This window comes from Tympanuchus pallidicinctus, unplaced genomic scaffold, assembly GCF_026119805.1.
Source record: "Tympanuchus pallidicinctus isolate F22 unplaced genomic scaffold, pur_lepc_1.0 scaffold54, whole genome shotgun sequence".
NCBI lineage: Eukaryota > Metazoa > Chordata > Aves > Galliformes > Phasianidae > Tympanuchus > Tympanuchus pallidicinctus.
Window position 1 is genome coordinate 110,261 of NW_026294774.1, and position 15,759 is coordinate 126,019.

General features: G+C 48.0%; 2 protein-coding genes and 1 pseudogene across 2 annotated transcripts in view; 2 read left to right on the forward strand and 1 right to left on the reverse strand.

Annotated features, from left to right (window-relative positions):
- The first annotated feature begins 3,143 nt into the window (after positions 1-3,143).
- LOC128091866 (olfactory receptor 14J1-like) overlaps positions 3,144-15,759 on the forward strand; it is a 39,603-nt gene continuing 26,987 nt past the window's right edge. The window contains exon 1 of the mRNA XM_052705270.1: positions 3,144-3,414. The gene's annotated coding sequence lies outside the window, so the exon portion shown is untranslated. The remainder of the gene's footprint in view (positions 3,415-15,759) is intronic.
- Positions 3,497-4,497, forward strand: LOC128091893 (olfactory receptor 14J1-like; annotated as a pseudogene).
- Positions 11,767-12,723, reverse strand: LOC128091879 (olfactory receptor 14C36-like). Its single transcript, XM_052705286.1, has one exon. It carries the CDS (start codon positions 12,721-12,723, stop codon positions 11,767-11,769), a length of 957 nt encoding a protein of 318 aa, XP_052561246.1.

A 15,759-nucleotide genomic window follows, 5' to 3' on the forward strand; every position in this document is an offset into this window, starting at 1 on the left:
GTTTTAGGGTTAGGGTTAGGGTTTAGGTTTAGGTTTAGGTTTAGGTTTAGGTTTAGGGTTAGGGTTAGGGTTAGGGTTAGGGTAGGGTTAGGGTTAGGGTTACGTTTAGGGTTAGGGTTAGGGTTAGGGTTAGGGTTAGGGTTAGGGTAGGGTTAGGGTTAGGGTTAGGGTTAGGGTTAGGGTAGGGTAAGGGTTAGGGTTAGGATTAGTGTTAGGGTTTTAGTTAGGTTTAGGGTTAGGGTTAGGGTTAAGGTTAGGGTAAGGATTAGGGTTAGGGTAGGGTTAGGTTTAGGGTAGGGTTAGCGTTAGGATTAGGGTTATGGTTAGGGTTAGCGTTAGGGTTAGAGTTAGGGTTAGGGTTAGGGTCAGGATTATGGTTAGGGTAGGGTTAGGTTTAGGGTAGGGTTATGGTTAGGGTTAGGGTTATGGTTAGGGTTAGGGTTAGGGTTAGAGTTCGGGTACATAAGCGATATTTAATGGGAAAAACTGGGATTTCTATGAAAATAAGCAATATTTATGGGGAGAATAAAAGGGATTTCTATGAAAATATGCAATATTTTAGGTTAAAAACAGGGATTTCTATGGAAACATGCGATATTTAACGGTGAAAACAGGGATTTCTATGAAAATATTAATGTAGGGCATTTCCCTATAATAATGGCGATTTCTGTTAAAAATGAATTTTTCCCATTAAATCTGCGGTCATGTCCTTTAAATATGCTTTTTCTGTTTGAAATCCCTGTTTTTCCCCTAAAATATGATGGTTTTCCTCTTATATATTGCTTTTTCTGCTAGAAATCCCTTTTTTTCCTGTTTAATATTGGGGTTTTCCCCTTAAATATGGCTTTTTCTACTAGAAATTCCTGTTTTTACATTTAATCTGGGGTTTTTCCATGAAATATGGCTTTTTCTCCCAGAAATCCCTGTTTTGATCCTTAAATCTGGGTTTTTTCCCCTTCAATCTGGCTTTTTCTCCCAGAAAGCCCAGTTTTTCCCATTACATCTGGGATTTTTCCCCTTAAATATGAGCTTCTGCTGCTCAAAATTCCTGTTTTTCCCCTTCAATCTTTGGTTTTCTGGCAGAAATCCCCGTTTTTTCCCACTAAATCTGGGATTTTTCCCCTTAAAGATGTCTTTTTCTGCTAAGAATGGATTTTTCCCATTAAATCTGTGGCCTTTCCCCTTAAATATGGCTTTTTCTGCCAGTAATCCCTGTTTCTCCCCTTAAAATGGCTTTTTGTGCTAGAAATCCCTGGTTTTCCCCTTAAATCTGGGTTTTTTTCCCAGAAATATGCCTTTTTCTGCTAGAAATCCTTATTTCTCCCCTTCAACCTGGGGTTTTCTCACAGAAATCCCTGTTTTTCCCCTTAAATCTGGCTTTTTTCTGCCAGAAATCCCTGTTTTTCCCTTAAATATGGGGTTTTTCACCTGAAATTGGGTTTTTTTTTTCATAGAAATCCCTGTTTTTCCCCTTAAATATGGCTTTTTCTGCTAGAAATCCTTCTTTTACCCTTTAAATACGGGGCATTTCCCCTTAAATCTGGCTTTTTCTGCTAAAAATCGATTTTTCCCATTAAATCTGTGGTCTTTCCCTTTCAATATGGCTCTTTCTGCCAGAAATCCCTGTTTTTCCTCTTAAATATCACTTATTTTCCTAGAAATCCCTGTTTTTAATCTTAAACATCGCTTGTTTTCTATTACTGAGTGTGCTACCTTGTCTCGGAGCTATCTAGAACTATCTGTGCCCGTGACAGAGGACAGCAGGCCTGCAGTCCTTCTGGCCAAAAATAAAAATATGAATGATAATATGAATGATAATAATAACAACAACAATAATAAATCAGCAGCAAGGATCTTAGGAGGAAATGTAATTTTACTAAATATGATATGGGAATGCAAGATAAAAGATAACACAATATTATAAACTAAAATTGAAATTTAGGGTAATAAATCATATAAAATGAGAGAGTGAGCGTCTGAAACCAAAAGCCTTGCTTTGAACTGCAGGCGCACGGCTGGGGAGCGAAGCCACGCACTGCAGGGCAGCGAGCAAGGGAGAGATCCTGGGACTTACTGCCATGACTGATCTTCCCCTCTGAACTCAGAGTCCTCTGGGTATGCAGTTCTTCTCTCCTGAGAGCCAGGGATCCAGAAAGTTGTCCGTCCACAGACCTGGAGTATTTACTCCTTAATTCCCTGTGCTTTACATGATGTTATGATGTGGAGTACCAATAACAAGGATCGTAAAACCATGACACCAGATGGGGCATTTGCAGCTTTGCTAGGCACACACAGTCTGCTAGGACAAAAAATGCTGCAGGAATCAGTCTGTGTACTGGTGATTAATTCATCTGACTTCAAAGTACGTTGTGCAGAGATGACCCTGTTGTCTATCAGGAGCTGCCAATGCAGAGACCTAAGGACATCCCCAGGGAGAGCAGTGAGGAAGAGAAAATGACATCTTCTGCTGGAGAGCTGGGCCGGGCTGCTGGGACACAGGGAGCTCATAAAAGTGGGCAGTGCTGCAGAGAGACAGCTGTGCCCAGGAGCAGCTCTTCTACACAGCACAGCCTGCAGGTGACAGGAGGAGAGCAGAGAAAGGAGAGAGAGCTTGTAGGATGTGTATGGTGTGAGCAGGCTGTGAGCTCACTGGAGGAGCATCGCTGGCAGCCTCTGACAAGGTCAGTCTCACTGCAGGCTGTGACTCTGCCGCCTGCCAGGCTCGGTGCTCAGCCTGCCTGGGGAGCTGCCCAGGGCGCTGCGGGGAGATGTGTGGGGGGAAGGAGCCCCTCGGCAGGGCAGGGCAGGGCAGGGCAGGGCAGGGCAGGGCAGGAGCCTTCTGCTGCTGGGGGCATGGGGATCACAGCTTCAGCGCTGCCAGAGTGTCTCCAAGGGCACTTTGCAAGAGGAGAGACAAGGCAGGGATTTTCCCATACCTGTCCTTAGGGAAGGAGAATGAGTTGGAGGCAGAGATCTGAAAGGAGATGTGAAATATGAACACAGCTATAAGAGTCCTGAACTGTACGTTTCTCAGTCTGCAGTTACATGCACAAACTCCTCATGTGCTTTCAGCCCCTCTTCTCCCAAAGGATTGCACCAGCTGAGATTTCCATGCTTCTCTGCAGACATGAATAATGCACTTGTCCAGCAAACAGGCAGCTTTCTCTAGTAGAAATTCAAGTGCACAGAGGTAGGAATGGGCACTCTGAGTGCAGACAGACGAAAGATACGAGGAATGGAAATATGTCACAGGAAGAAAGTATCCAGGAGGCTGGGATATGATTAGGCAATGAGAGGAAAGCAAGAGCTCCTTCATCTTCCACTTCTCAAGGGATGGTGAAGCTCATGTAAATTCAAGTTATGGAGTTAAATGAACCCTGTCCTAAGAGAAAGAAAAACTGTTATAGTATAGGGGTGGAGTGTCTCTGAAAAAGCTCTTGACTCGTCATTATCTTCTGCACTCTGCACAGGACTCCAGGCCCAGCAGGAACTGCAGATGCCCAACAGTAGCTCCATCAGCCAGTTCCTCCTCCTGGCGTTGGCAGACACGCGGCAGCTGCAGCTCCTGCACTTCTGGCTCTTGCTGGGCATCTACCTGGCTGCCCTCCTGGGCAACGGCCTCATCAGCACAGCCGTAGCCTGCCACCACCGCCTGCACACCCCCATGTACTTCTTCCTGCTCAACCTCGCCCTCCTCGACCTGGGCTGCATCTCCACCACTCTCCCCAAAGCCATGGCCAATGCCCTCTGGGACACCAGGCACATCTCCTATGCTGGATGTGCTGCACAGACCTTTCTGTTTCTCTTTCTGATGTCAGCAGAGTATTGCATTCTCACCATCATGTCCTATGACCGCTATGTTGCCATCTGCAAGCCCCTGCACTACGGGACCTTGATGGACAGCAGAGCTTGTGCCACCATGGCAGCAGCTGCCTGGGACAGTGGAGTTCTGAATGCTGTACTACACACTGCCAGTACATTTTCACTGCCTTTTTGTCATGGCAATGCTGTGGATCAGTTCTTCTGTGAAATCCCCCACATCCTCAAGCTCTCCTGCTCTACTTCTTACCTCAGAGAAGTTGGGCTTATTGTGTTTAGTATCCTTGTCTTTTTTGGCTTGTCTCGTTTTCATTGTGCTGTCCTATGTGCAGATCTTCAGGGCCGTGCTGAGGATGCCCTCTGAGCAGGGACGGCACAAAGCCTTCTCCACGTGCCTCCCTCACCTGGCTGTGCTCTCCCTGTTTCTCAGCACTGCCATGGTTGCCTATTTGAAGCCACCCTCCTTCTCCTCCCCATCCCTGGACCTGGTGGTGTCATTTCTGTACTCAGTGGTGCCTCCAGCACTGAACCCCCTCATCTACAGCATGAGGAATCGGGAGATCAAAGATGCCCTCAGGAAACTCTTTATATATTTTTTTCTTCAGCATTAATTTTATCTTCATTATCTTCACATGAGTACCACAAACACAAGAAAAGCTAGGAATGGCATCATGTAATATTTCATATATTTTTATTTGTTTTTAATACTTACAATAGTTTTTACTCCACTTAAACAATATTATTGATTGGTATTTTCCATCTACATTGTTTTTCTTACTTCTGAAAGCTTTATTGTTCTTCAAGCCGTAGACTGTTTGAGAAGATTAAAAAAATAAAAACAATAAGAAAAAAATTAGACTATCATCTGCATCTCAGGGGAGCCTGCAGGAACCAAGAGCCCAGTGCCACACGGAGCAGCAGCCCTGGTGTCTGTGGGGCTGCCCCTCACCGCCCGCTGGGCGCTCCCTCTCTGCTGCCTTTGAGTTGTGCTGCTGCTTCCCTGCAGCCACAGCCACGGGCAGCAGCAGGACGTGGTCTTTTCAGTGCTGCTCTCTTTGCACCACCACGCTGTTCTCCATTCGCCTTGCATTTGTGTCAGCCCTCAGGTCCTGCATTACGCAGCAGGCCAACAAAAAACACTTTGCCTGTGGTGTGCCTGGAGTTGTCTCAAAGGCTTGGCAGAGCATTGCCATGTCAACAGGATGCAGGCTGGAGACTTGGGGGAGGAGGGAATGCTATGAAAAATGACACAGCCTTGCTCTGTCCAAAATGTTTTCACTGTGCTATAGGAATTTCTGACTGCAAACTTGTTTTTGATGGACTTGTTTATTGCCAACTCACTCACAGCCCTGGGTGGCCCACCTGTAAACTGAGGAGCCAAAGAAGGATGCCAGAGAGATCCTTGAGGTTCTGTTTTGAGACTTCCATGCTACAAAGTTATGGGTCAAGCATGCTCACAAGCCAAGCCCCCCCACCTCCATTGGCTGGATCAAAGCTGGAACCCAGACCTGTGATCTCTTTCTCTGTCCCTCTGTCTCTTTCACCCCACCCCCCCAACTCTGTCTCTCTCTTTTCTTTCTGTTCCTCTCATAAAGATGTTGAGTAACACAAGACTTACTTGGGTTTTTTAGAACATCACAAAGTGTTGCTGCACATGGAAATACTTGTAGAAGTGCCAGTACCTTACAGATAACCATAGTGCTCAGATTAGCCTTAAAACTGGTGACTGTGTCTGGACACTGAGTGTCAGTTTCACTGTTATCTAACCAGGAGCTGCAAATCTGGGCACCCTTCCCTCCCTGTGTGTGTTGAGCATGATGTGTTTCCTGCTGACAGTCCTCAAAGCAGGGGCCTTATGGGTCTCTATGGGTCTCTATGGGTCAGTACGAGTCTCTATGGGTCTGTGTGGGTCTCTATGATTCCCTATGAGTCCCTATAGCTCTCTATCTTAGTCCTAGTAGGTCTCTATGGGATTTGTATGGGTCTCAAAGGTCTCTATGTGTCTCTATGGGTCTTGACAGATCTCAGTGGGTGCCTAGGACTCTTTATGGGTCTCTATGGATTTTGATGGGTCTCTATGAATCTCTATAGGTCCCTATGAGTCTCTATGGGTTCCTATGGGTCCCTATGGGTCTTTTGGGTCTCTATGGTTGTCAAAGGGCTAGTTAGATCAATCTGTGCCCATGACAGGGGGCAGCAGGTCGGTAGGCCTCTGGACCCAAAATGGGAAGGGAAAAGGGGAAGGGTAGGGATATGGGAGCTGGGCCCAAAAACAGAACAGCTGTAACAATCTAAGGAGGAAAACGTAATTTTACTAAACATGAAATCGGGAAGCAAGATAACACAATATATAATACAATCTAATTGAAATTGAGGTGAATAAATCAAATAAAATAATAAAGAGAGCATCCAAAACTGAACGTTCTACTTTGAACTGAAGGCGTGTGGGTGGGGAGCACCACAACACTGCCAGGGAGCGAGAGAGGGAGAGATGCCATGGCTTCCTCCATGACTTCTCTTCCTCTCTGAACGCAAAGTGCCCTGGGATGTGCAGCTCTTCTTCTTTTCTCAGAACCAGGTACCCAGAAAGTTGTCAGCCCACGGAACTGGAGTATTAACTCTGTTGTGATGTGGCATACTGATAACAAGAATCATAAAACCATGGCACTCCACCCTTTACTCTACCTCACTGTATTGTGCTTAATGTATATTCATACACACAGAAAAGAATAATTAAAATGTGTCAGACACACGTGTCTATATACATATATATATATGTATACATACATAGAATTACTGACTGCACTCCCCAAAATTCAAATTCCCTTGTGGTACACATTGAACATCCCCATCCTTCTCCATCACCCACCAGGTGGACCCAAGTCTCTGTGCAAAAGCAGTTCCACAGAGGAGAGGTTTGCCCTTTCCAAAAGCTGGAAGGACCCAAACTGCTTTTCCCAACATGCTCTTTACATACATGTCCATATTGTAGAGCTGTTCTGTTTGGATAAGAGGCCCCCAGCAAAAGGAAAACAGACTTAACAAGCATCAAAGAGGCCAGGGCCTCCACACAAGGCTGGCTTGCCTTGCTCTGTGGGTAGGTTGGGATGCAACAGCAGGCATCAAGATACTCCCCCTTATCCTCCTTCCAAACTTATCTCTATGCAAGGATGAGCAGATGTCCAGAAACAACGACCAAGTGTTGAACGAGCAAGTGTGAGAAGTTAACTAATTAGAGATTGTGCTTACCTAGTGAAAACTGATGTTTAGCCAGTATCCGTATGTTTAGTTGAGTGTTGGGAAGATTGTGAACCCGAAGCACTCAGCCAATGAGGAACCAGGGGACAAAGAGATAAGCGTCAAGTAATAGGGCAAAATGATGGAATGCTGTTTTCTGTGTGCTCTCCTTGCAGGAGATTTATGGGGCACGATGGAGATCTCTGCTTTATCAGAGATACCGTCCTGGTAAATTATTTGGATATTTCCAACAGTGGTTTTGTTCCCACTGCTGTAACCACCCCCATAAGGCTTTTGTCACAGAATCACAGAATCACAGAATCACCGAGGTTGGAAAAGACCTTCAAGATCATCCAGTCCAACCATCCAGCCATCACCAATAGTTCTCACTAGACCAGGTCCCTCAACACAAAATCCAAGCATTCCTTGAATATCCATGACTTGCAGATGACACCAAGTTGGCAGGAAGTGTCGACCTGCCTGGGGGTTGCCTGGCCCTACAGAGGGTCGTGAGGCTGTAAGCCAATGGTTTGAAGTTCAACAAGAATGAATGCCGGGTCCTGGGCTTTGGCCACAGCAACCCTAAAGAATGCTACAGGCATGGGGCAGAGTGGCTGGAAGACTATGCAGAGGAAATGGACCTGGGGGTATTGATTGATGCTCAGAGGAACACGAGCCAGCAGTGCGCCCAGGTGGCCATGAAGGCCGACGGCATCCTGGCCTGTATCAGAAATAGCACTGCTAGCAGGAGTAGGGAAGTCATTGTCCCTCTGTACTCACATTGATGAGGCTGCAACTTCAGTGCTGTGTTCACTTTTTGGACCCTCACTGCAAAGAAGACATTGAGGCCCTGGAGCACATCCACAGAAGGGTAACAAAGCTGGTGAGGGGTCTGGAGCACAAGTCTTATGAGGAGCAGCTGAGGGAGCTGGGTTATTTAGTATGGAGAAGAGGAGGCTCAGCGGAGACCTTATTGCTCTCTGTGACTGAAGGGAGGCTGCAGGGAGCTGGGGGTCGGCCTCTTATGTGACAGTAATTGGATAAGAGGGAATGGCCTCAAGTTGCACTGGGGAGATTCAGGCTGGACTTTAGGAAATACAACATTACCGAAATTACCAGTACCCACCAGGTCCTTCTCAGCAGGGCTGTGCTCCATGCTTTCATCCCCCAGCTTGTACTGGTAGTGGGGACTGTCACAACTCTGCTGCCACACTTTGCACTTGGATTTCTTGAACCTCATGAGGTTCTCCTGGGCCCACTGCTCAGCCTGACCGGGTCCCTCTGGGTGGCATCCCGTCCTTCGGGTTTGTGGACCACACCCCACAGCTTGGGGCTTCAGGACTGACAAAATAAATCATCTATTGATGTTTGTGAGACCATTTTCTGTTGATATAAACACATGACAGGAGAATCTTCAAGTGAAATGTATGGAATTGTAATCAGATATTCAACTAAGAAATTTGATCATGTCTCTAACAGACTCTCATAATCCCTATCTCAACCCCTTCACTTCACAGTCACACCTTATTCGTGTCATTGCTTGTTGGCAGAACACACAGGTTTTGAACAAAGATTGTCAAGAGGGAAGTACAGGCAGAATAAAATCTCATCAAAAATCTCTGCTGCACACCTTGAGACCTCAGTAAGAATCACAACTGCTGCCATCTGACCAGACTGCTGTGTTAGCTTCACAAAAACAAGGTCAAATATCCCACTGGTTTTATGTTTTTTGTTTGTTTGTTTGCTTGCTTTTGTTTATTTATTTTTGTTTGTTTGTTTTAATGAATATTGTCAGAACAATATATTAAATGAAATGCTTTGTTACTTCTATATGAACAATATTACATATTTTATGAGAATCATAAGACATAGAATGGTTGGGCTGGGAAGGAGCTCCGCAGATCAGCAGGTTCCAAGCCCCTGCCGCAGGGAGGGCCACCGACCTCCAGTGATGAGAGCTGCCTCAAAAGTAATGCCACCATTTTATTATGTTGGGCCATCAGATCAGAGGCGGATGTTGGAGGTATGGCTGTAGAGGCTGAACCTTCCCACCAGCGTCCCATTACGTGTTGCTGCCGTGTGACAGATGGCAGCAGAGGGGCAGTCTGACAGCACGGCATCTGACATGGCAGTGCATATGAAGCAAAGGTGTGCCTTTAAATGCCTCCAAGATGAGAAAAAGTTGCACTCCTTGACATTCACCGATGCCTGCTGAATGTCTGTGGAGACCAAGCAGTGGATGTGAGCAGAGCGAGGCAGTGGGCGATGCGTTTCAGCAGTGGTGACGGTGGGTCACCTTCGCTGGTGCAGATGGTGATGAGCATGGTGTGCAGGCTCTTGTTCATCGCTGGCAAAAATGCATAGCTAATGGTGGTGACTGTAGAAAAACAGTGCTTTGTAGCTGAGAATTTGCTCTATCCAATAGTGTTACTGTGCTCTTTGTGTCTGTTGTAGTTCCCATGGAAATAAATAGGAAGCCTTGCTTTTGAAGGAACCTAGGCGTATGCAGCCTGAGAAAACTTCCATTCACTAAATGTGGCCCAGGTGAGCCAAAAGGTTGGACACCCATGGGCCAAGGATGAGAGTGGGCAAGAGAGTAAAGGTATGGCGAGGGTACTGGAGTTCTGAATTTGGGCTTCAGGAGAAGCTTTGAGGTTCAGCGCTATTGTGGTGGATTCTTGTCAGGGTGAGGAATGCACTTCCAGGTACAAAGAAGGCTTAAGGTCTGTGGGTTTTGCAGTCTGAGTGAGTCACAGCAGCACCAACACTGCCTGAACCCCGCTTTCCTTTTCCAGATCTTCATTTTTTGCTGGCCAAGCTCCTCTTCCCTCCTCTCCATCTCCCATCTCTGCTCTCCAGGCTTCTCCTGATCTCCCCATCTCCTTAGAGGCAGCTTTCAACCTACCAGCCTATGCTCCAGGATGGCTCCTATAGGTCCTGGGTAGCTTTTGTCAGATCTTTGTACATGATTTCTCTATCACAGATCATCCAGGAGACAGTGGAATCCTCTGTGTGCAAAATGGAGAAGCCCTTAAGGAAGATGGGAAACCTCTGAGATGAGAATCCATATCCAAGTCCTTTTCCTATGCAGGGTGTCACAGGGAGTGAGGAAGAGGGGATCCCAGAACCAACGTGCAAACCAGGTGCTGCTGCTGGCCTGTCAGAGGCACTGACAGATGTGAGCCTGCCAGCACAGACCCCAGCCAGGAGCCAAGGGACGGCCAGTCAGCTATTGCAGGCTGAAGTCACCACACAGTTGCATTAACAGCCGTGTGCTTCCTGCTGGATTGTGGGTTTGTGAGAACAACTGACCCAACAGCTCCAGAAATGTCTCCCAGGAAGGAAGACAGACAAAGTCATTGCTTCTCCTGCAGAAGCTGGCAGCCAGAGGCTTGGATGGGTGCACTCTTGGCTGGGTAAGGAGCTGGCTGGAGGGCCGGGCACAGAGAGTGGTGGTGAATGGAGTCGAATCCAGCTGGCGACCGGTTGTGAGTGGTGTTCCCCAGGGGTCGGTGCTGGGCCTGTCCTCTTCAATATCTTTATTGATGACCTCGATGAGGGCATCGAGTGCACCCTCAGTAAATTCGCAGATGACACCAAATTGGCTGGAAGTGTGGATCTGCCTGGGGGTAGCGAGGCCCTACAGAGGGATCTGGACAGGCTGGAGAGCTGGGCTGAAGCCAATAGGATGAGTTTCAACAAGGCCAAATGCCGGGTCCTGCACTTCGGCCACAACAACCCCAGGCGACACTACAGGCTTGGGGCGGTGTGGCTGGAGGACTGCGTAGAGGAAATGGACCTGGGGGTATTGATTGATGCTCGGCTGAACATGAGCCGACAGTGTGCCCAGGTGGCCAAGAAGGCCAATGGCATCCTGGCTTGCATCAGAAACAGTGTTGCAAGCAGGAGCAGAGAGGTGATTGTTCCCCTGTATTCAGCACTGGTGAGGCCGCACCTCGAGTGCTGTGTCCAGTTTTGGGCCCCTCACTGCAAGAAAGATATTGAGGCCCTGGAACGTGTTCAAAGGAGGGCAACAAAGCTGGTGAGGGGTCTGGAGCACAGGGCTGCTGAGGAGAGGCTGAAGGAGCTGGGAATGTTCAGCCTGGAGAAGAGGAGGCTCAGGGGAGACCTCATTGCTCTCTATAACTTCCTGAAGGGAGGCTGCAGTGAGCTGGGGGTCGGCCTCTGCTCTCGTGTCATCAGTGATAGGAGCAGAGGGAATGGCTTCAAGCTACGGCAGGGGAGATTCAGGCTGGACATGAGGAAGTGTTACTGTTCAGAAAGGGTGGTCAGGCACTGGAATGGATGCCCAGGGAGGTGGTGGAGTCACCGAGCCTGGGGGTGTTCAAGGAAAGGCTGGATGTTGTATTGAGGGACATGGTTTAGTGGGAGCTATTGGGAATAGGTGAACGGTTGGACTGGATGATCTTTTAGGTCTTTTCCAACCTTGGTGATTCTATGATTCTATGATTCTATGTCCTTTGTTTTATTAAGATTCAGGAGAGAGCCTGCTTCCCCATGTACAGCATGTCTGGATGACACTGCACATGTACAAACTGAGTAGTAATTGATGTGGATAATGATAATTTCAGTGAAAAAAAACAGAATACATAGAACACAGAATAAAACATTCAATAAATTATACTTAGAAAATGAATATATAAACCAAAAGCAGGCAGTTAGATTCTGTTAAAATCTGCATTATAAGTCTTACATAGAAAAAGGTGGGCAGTTCACTGATTTCGAAACACATTTGGCCATTACTTTCCACAGAGCATCCTTGAGATCCTGGTTCCTCATGCTGTAGATGAGGGGGTTCATTACTGGAGGCACCACTGAGTACAGAAATGACACCACCAGGTCCAGGGCCCAGGAGGAGATGGAGGGTGGCTTCAAATAGGCAACCATGCCAGTGCTGAGAAACAGGGAGAGCACAGCCAGGTGAGGGAGGCACGTGGAGAAGGCTTTGTGGCATCCCTGCTCAGAGGGCATCCTCAGCACGGCCCTGAAGATCTGCACATAGGACACAACAATGAAAACAAAGCACCCAACAGCTAAACAAACACTAACAAGGAGAATCCCAAATTCCCTGAAGTAGGAGTTTGAGCAGGAGAGCTTGAGGATGTGGGGCATTTCACAGAAGAATTGATCCATAGCATTGCCATGACAAAAAGGCAGTGAAAATGTATTAACAGTGTGCAGCAGAGAATAGAGAAGCCCACTGCCCCAGGCAGCTGCTGCCATGGTGGCACAAGCTCTGCTGTCCATCAAGGTCTTGTAGTGTAGGGGCTTGCAGATGGCAACATAGCGATCATAGGACATGATGGTGAGAAGGAAATATTCTGCTGAGATGAAAAAGACAAACAGAAAGGTCTGTGCAACACATCCTGCGTAGGAGATGTGCCTGGTGTCCCAGAGGGCATTGGCCATGGCTTTGGGGAGAGTGGTGGAGATGCAGCCCAGGTCGAGGAGGGCGAGGTTGAGCAGGAAGAAGTACATGGGGGTGTGCAGGCGGTGGTGGCAGGCTACGGCTGTGCTGATGAGGCCGTTGCCCAGGAGGGCAGCCAGGTAGATGCCCAGCAAGAGCCAGAAGTGCAGGAGCTGCAGCTGCCGCGTGTCTGCCAACGCCAGGAGGAGGAACTCGCTGATGGAGCTGCTGTTGGGCATCTGCAGTTCCTGCTGGGCACGGAGTCCTGTGCAGAGTGCAGAAGATAATGACGAGTCAAGGCCATTCTCAGGGACACTTCTGCTACACTATAACAGTTTTTCTTTCTGTTAGGAAAATGTTCAGCTAGCATCATAACTTGAATTTAATTTCCTGAGCTTCACCATCCCTTAAGAACTAGAAGCTTAAGGAGTTCCTACTCTCCTTTCATTTCCCAATCATATCCCAGCCTCATGGATATTTTCCTTTTATGAGCAATTTCCTTGTTTCATATCTTTCCTTAGTCTGCACTCAGAGTGCGCATCCCTACCTCTGTGCACTTAAATTTGTTTCAGAGAAATCTGCCTGTTTGCAGGATAAGTGCATTCTTCACGTCTGCACAAAATGGCAATCATTTCAGCTGGTGCTGTCCTTTGGGAGAGGAGAGGCTGAAAGCACTTGAGGAGATACGGCGGCACATTGAGAAAGGTACAATTCAGGATTTGCAGAAATGTATTCATATTTCACAGCTCCTTTCAGATTTCTGCTCCCAGAACTTCCCCCATCCCTTGCAAGAGGAAATGGAAAATCCCTGCCTTCTCTCCTCTTGCTAAGCATTCTTGGAAACACCCTGTGGTGCATTGAAGCTGTGATCCCCCTGCCCCAGGCAGCAGCTGTGGCAGCAGAAGGCCCCTGCCCTGCCCTGCCCTGCCCTGCCCTGCCCTGCCCTGCCATGCTGGGGGGCTCCTTCCCCCCACACATCTCCCCACAGCGCCCTGGGCAGCTCCCCAGGCAGGCTGAGTGCTGAGCCTGGCAGGCAGCACAGTCCCTGCCCCGGCACACAGCCCCTGGGGCACAGCAGGACCTGCTCTGCAGGACAGCCCTGGCACCCGGCTGCAGCCCCGACTGCACAGCCTGCAGCCGTCCTGGGACATGCAGCCCTCAGGGCTGTGCTCTGATGATGCAGCACAGAAGCCCTCAGCTGGAGCAAACCTATTTCCATGATAAAGAAACAGAGCTTATGCAGCCTGATCTGCAATGAGATGTCCAAATTTTAGTTGTCCCTCCAGTAAAAGCAGCTGCATTACCAGCAGCCAGAGACTTACCTTGTTAAGGGCTGTGAGAAATGCTTCTTCAGTGAGCTCACAGCCTGGTCACAGTGTACACATGCTGAAACCTCTCTCTTCTTTCCCTTCTGTCCTCATGACACCTGCAGATCATTTACCCAGCCCTGCTATGTGCTGCACTGGAGCTTCTCTTGGGCACAGCTGCCTCTGCAGTGCTGCCCACTTGTAGGAGCTCCCTGTGTCCCAGGAGCCTGGCCCAGCTCAGCAGCAGGGGATGAGATTTCTTTCTCTCCCTGCAGATCTCCATGGCCATCCTGAGCTGACAGCTCCTGCAAGGCAGCAGGGTAATCAGTGCAGAACGTACTTCAAAGTCAGCTCTATTCAGCAGCACATCCAGAGGATTCCAAAAGCACAGTCATTCATACTGAATGATGTTTGATGTTTGATTACAGAAGCAAATGCCAAATCTGGAGACCTTGGCTAAAGATCCATAAGAATAAAAACAACACACGGAGAAGAACAGAGAGAGTTTGACTTCCCCGTTCAAGGCAGCGAATCATTTGAGACAGTGCAGAATCATTTAGGTTGGAGTGGACTTTAATGATCACCTCGTTCCAAGTCTCCAGCCATAGGTAGGGTGTCCAGCCACCAGATCAGGCAGCCCAGAATCCCATCCATCCTGACCTTGAGTGCCTTCAGGGATGGGGCACACAGAACATTGTGCGACCTGTTCCACTACCTTTGACTAGAAATTTTCTTCCTAAAAGGTGAACTAAATCTCCCCTCTTTAAACACACAGACACACAGTGATGCCCAAGGTGCCTGGGGTGATCCCAGCTGTGTGCTGGTGCTTGTAAGCTGTGGTGGAAAATCTGTGAGACAGACACCTCCTTCCTGAGCATCAGCTGAGGGCCAGAAGGGAGGCATTCTTGGCCATCCTAAATGCCACCACAGCCCTGAGCTTAGGGCACCCACTGTGCCTTTTTCTCCTGTCCCCATGGAGCATGTGGTGTTATTCTGCTGACCAAATGGATGAGCTCACAGCAGAAGAGCCACATCTTCCTCTCTGCTCCACCTGTGACATACTCTGGAGTTCAAGGCTTTACAAAGCTAGGACACATCTACATTCTTTCACTGATGACACCTTAGTGTGCTCTGTGCTCTCACTTGAATGGCATCAGAAGTCTAGGGTCATGACAGTTCCCAGAGAGTTGACAGGAAAGCGGCAAATCTTAAAGAAGAGGACAAAAGTGGACATTGGCAATTACAGAGCTGTCATTCTCACTTCAAAGACTGGTAAACTTAAGGAGAAAATGGTGCGAGGAGTTAATGAAAAACACCGGAAGGACAATTCTGTCATTGGTCACAGGCAATGCTAGATCACGAAGGTCTTGTTTAACTTAATGGCCCTTTATGACAACATCACTCATTGAGCTGACCAAGGGAAGCCAGTTATCCTTCAGGAGGTTATCCTTTAGGATTTCAGGAGAGCCTTTGATACTATTTCTCAAGTATCCTCCTGGGCCGAACGTCCTGCATACGGCTACACAGAAACATAATGTGATGGGTGAGCAGTTGGCGAATGGGTCGGACCAAAGAATTACAGTAAATGGGGTTCCGTCAGTCTGATGGATGGTCATCAACAGGGTTCCCCAGGCCTCCATTTTAGAGCCAATTCTCTGTAATGTTCTAATCACTGACTTGCATGCAGGACTAGAAGATGTTTTGAGCAAGTTTGCTGATGTTACCGGATTGGATGGAGCTGTTGCCTCCATTGAGGTTGGAGAGGACTTGTAGAGTGTTGTGGACAAGTTAGAGAACTGGGTAAGCACCAACCACATGAAGTGTAAAAAGAACAAGTGCCTGATTCTGCATCTGGTAGGGGCAACCTTGGACACAGACACTCACTGGATATGGGACACTGGAGAGCAGTCCCACTGCAAGGGACTGGGGGTCCTGGTCAACATGAAATTGAACGTGAGTCAGTAGTGT

Coding starts and splice junctions, on each gene's coding strand:
- LOC128091879 (XM_052705286.1), bottom strand. CDS start 12,723: ATGCCCAACAGCAGCTCCATCAGCGAGTTCCTCCTCCTGGCGTTGGCA.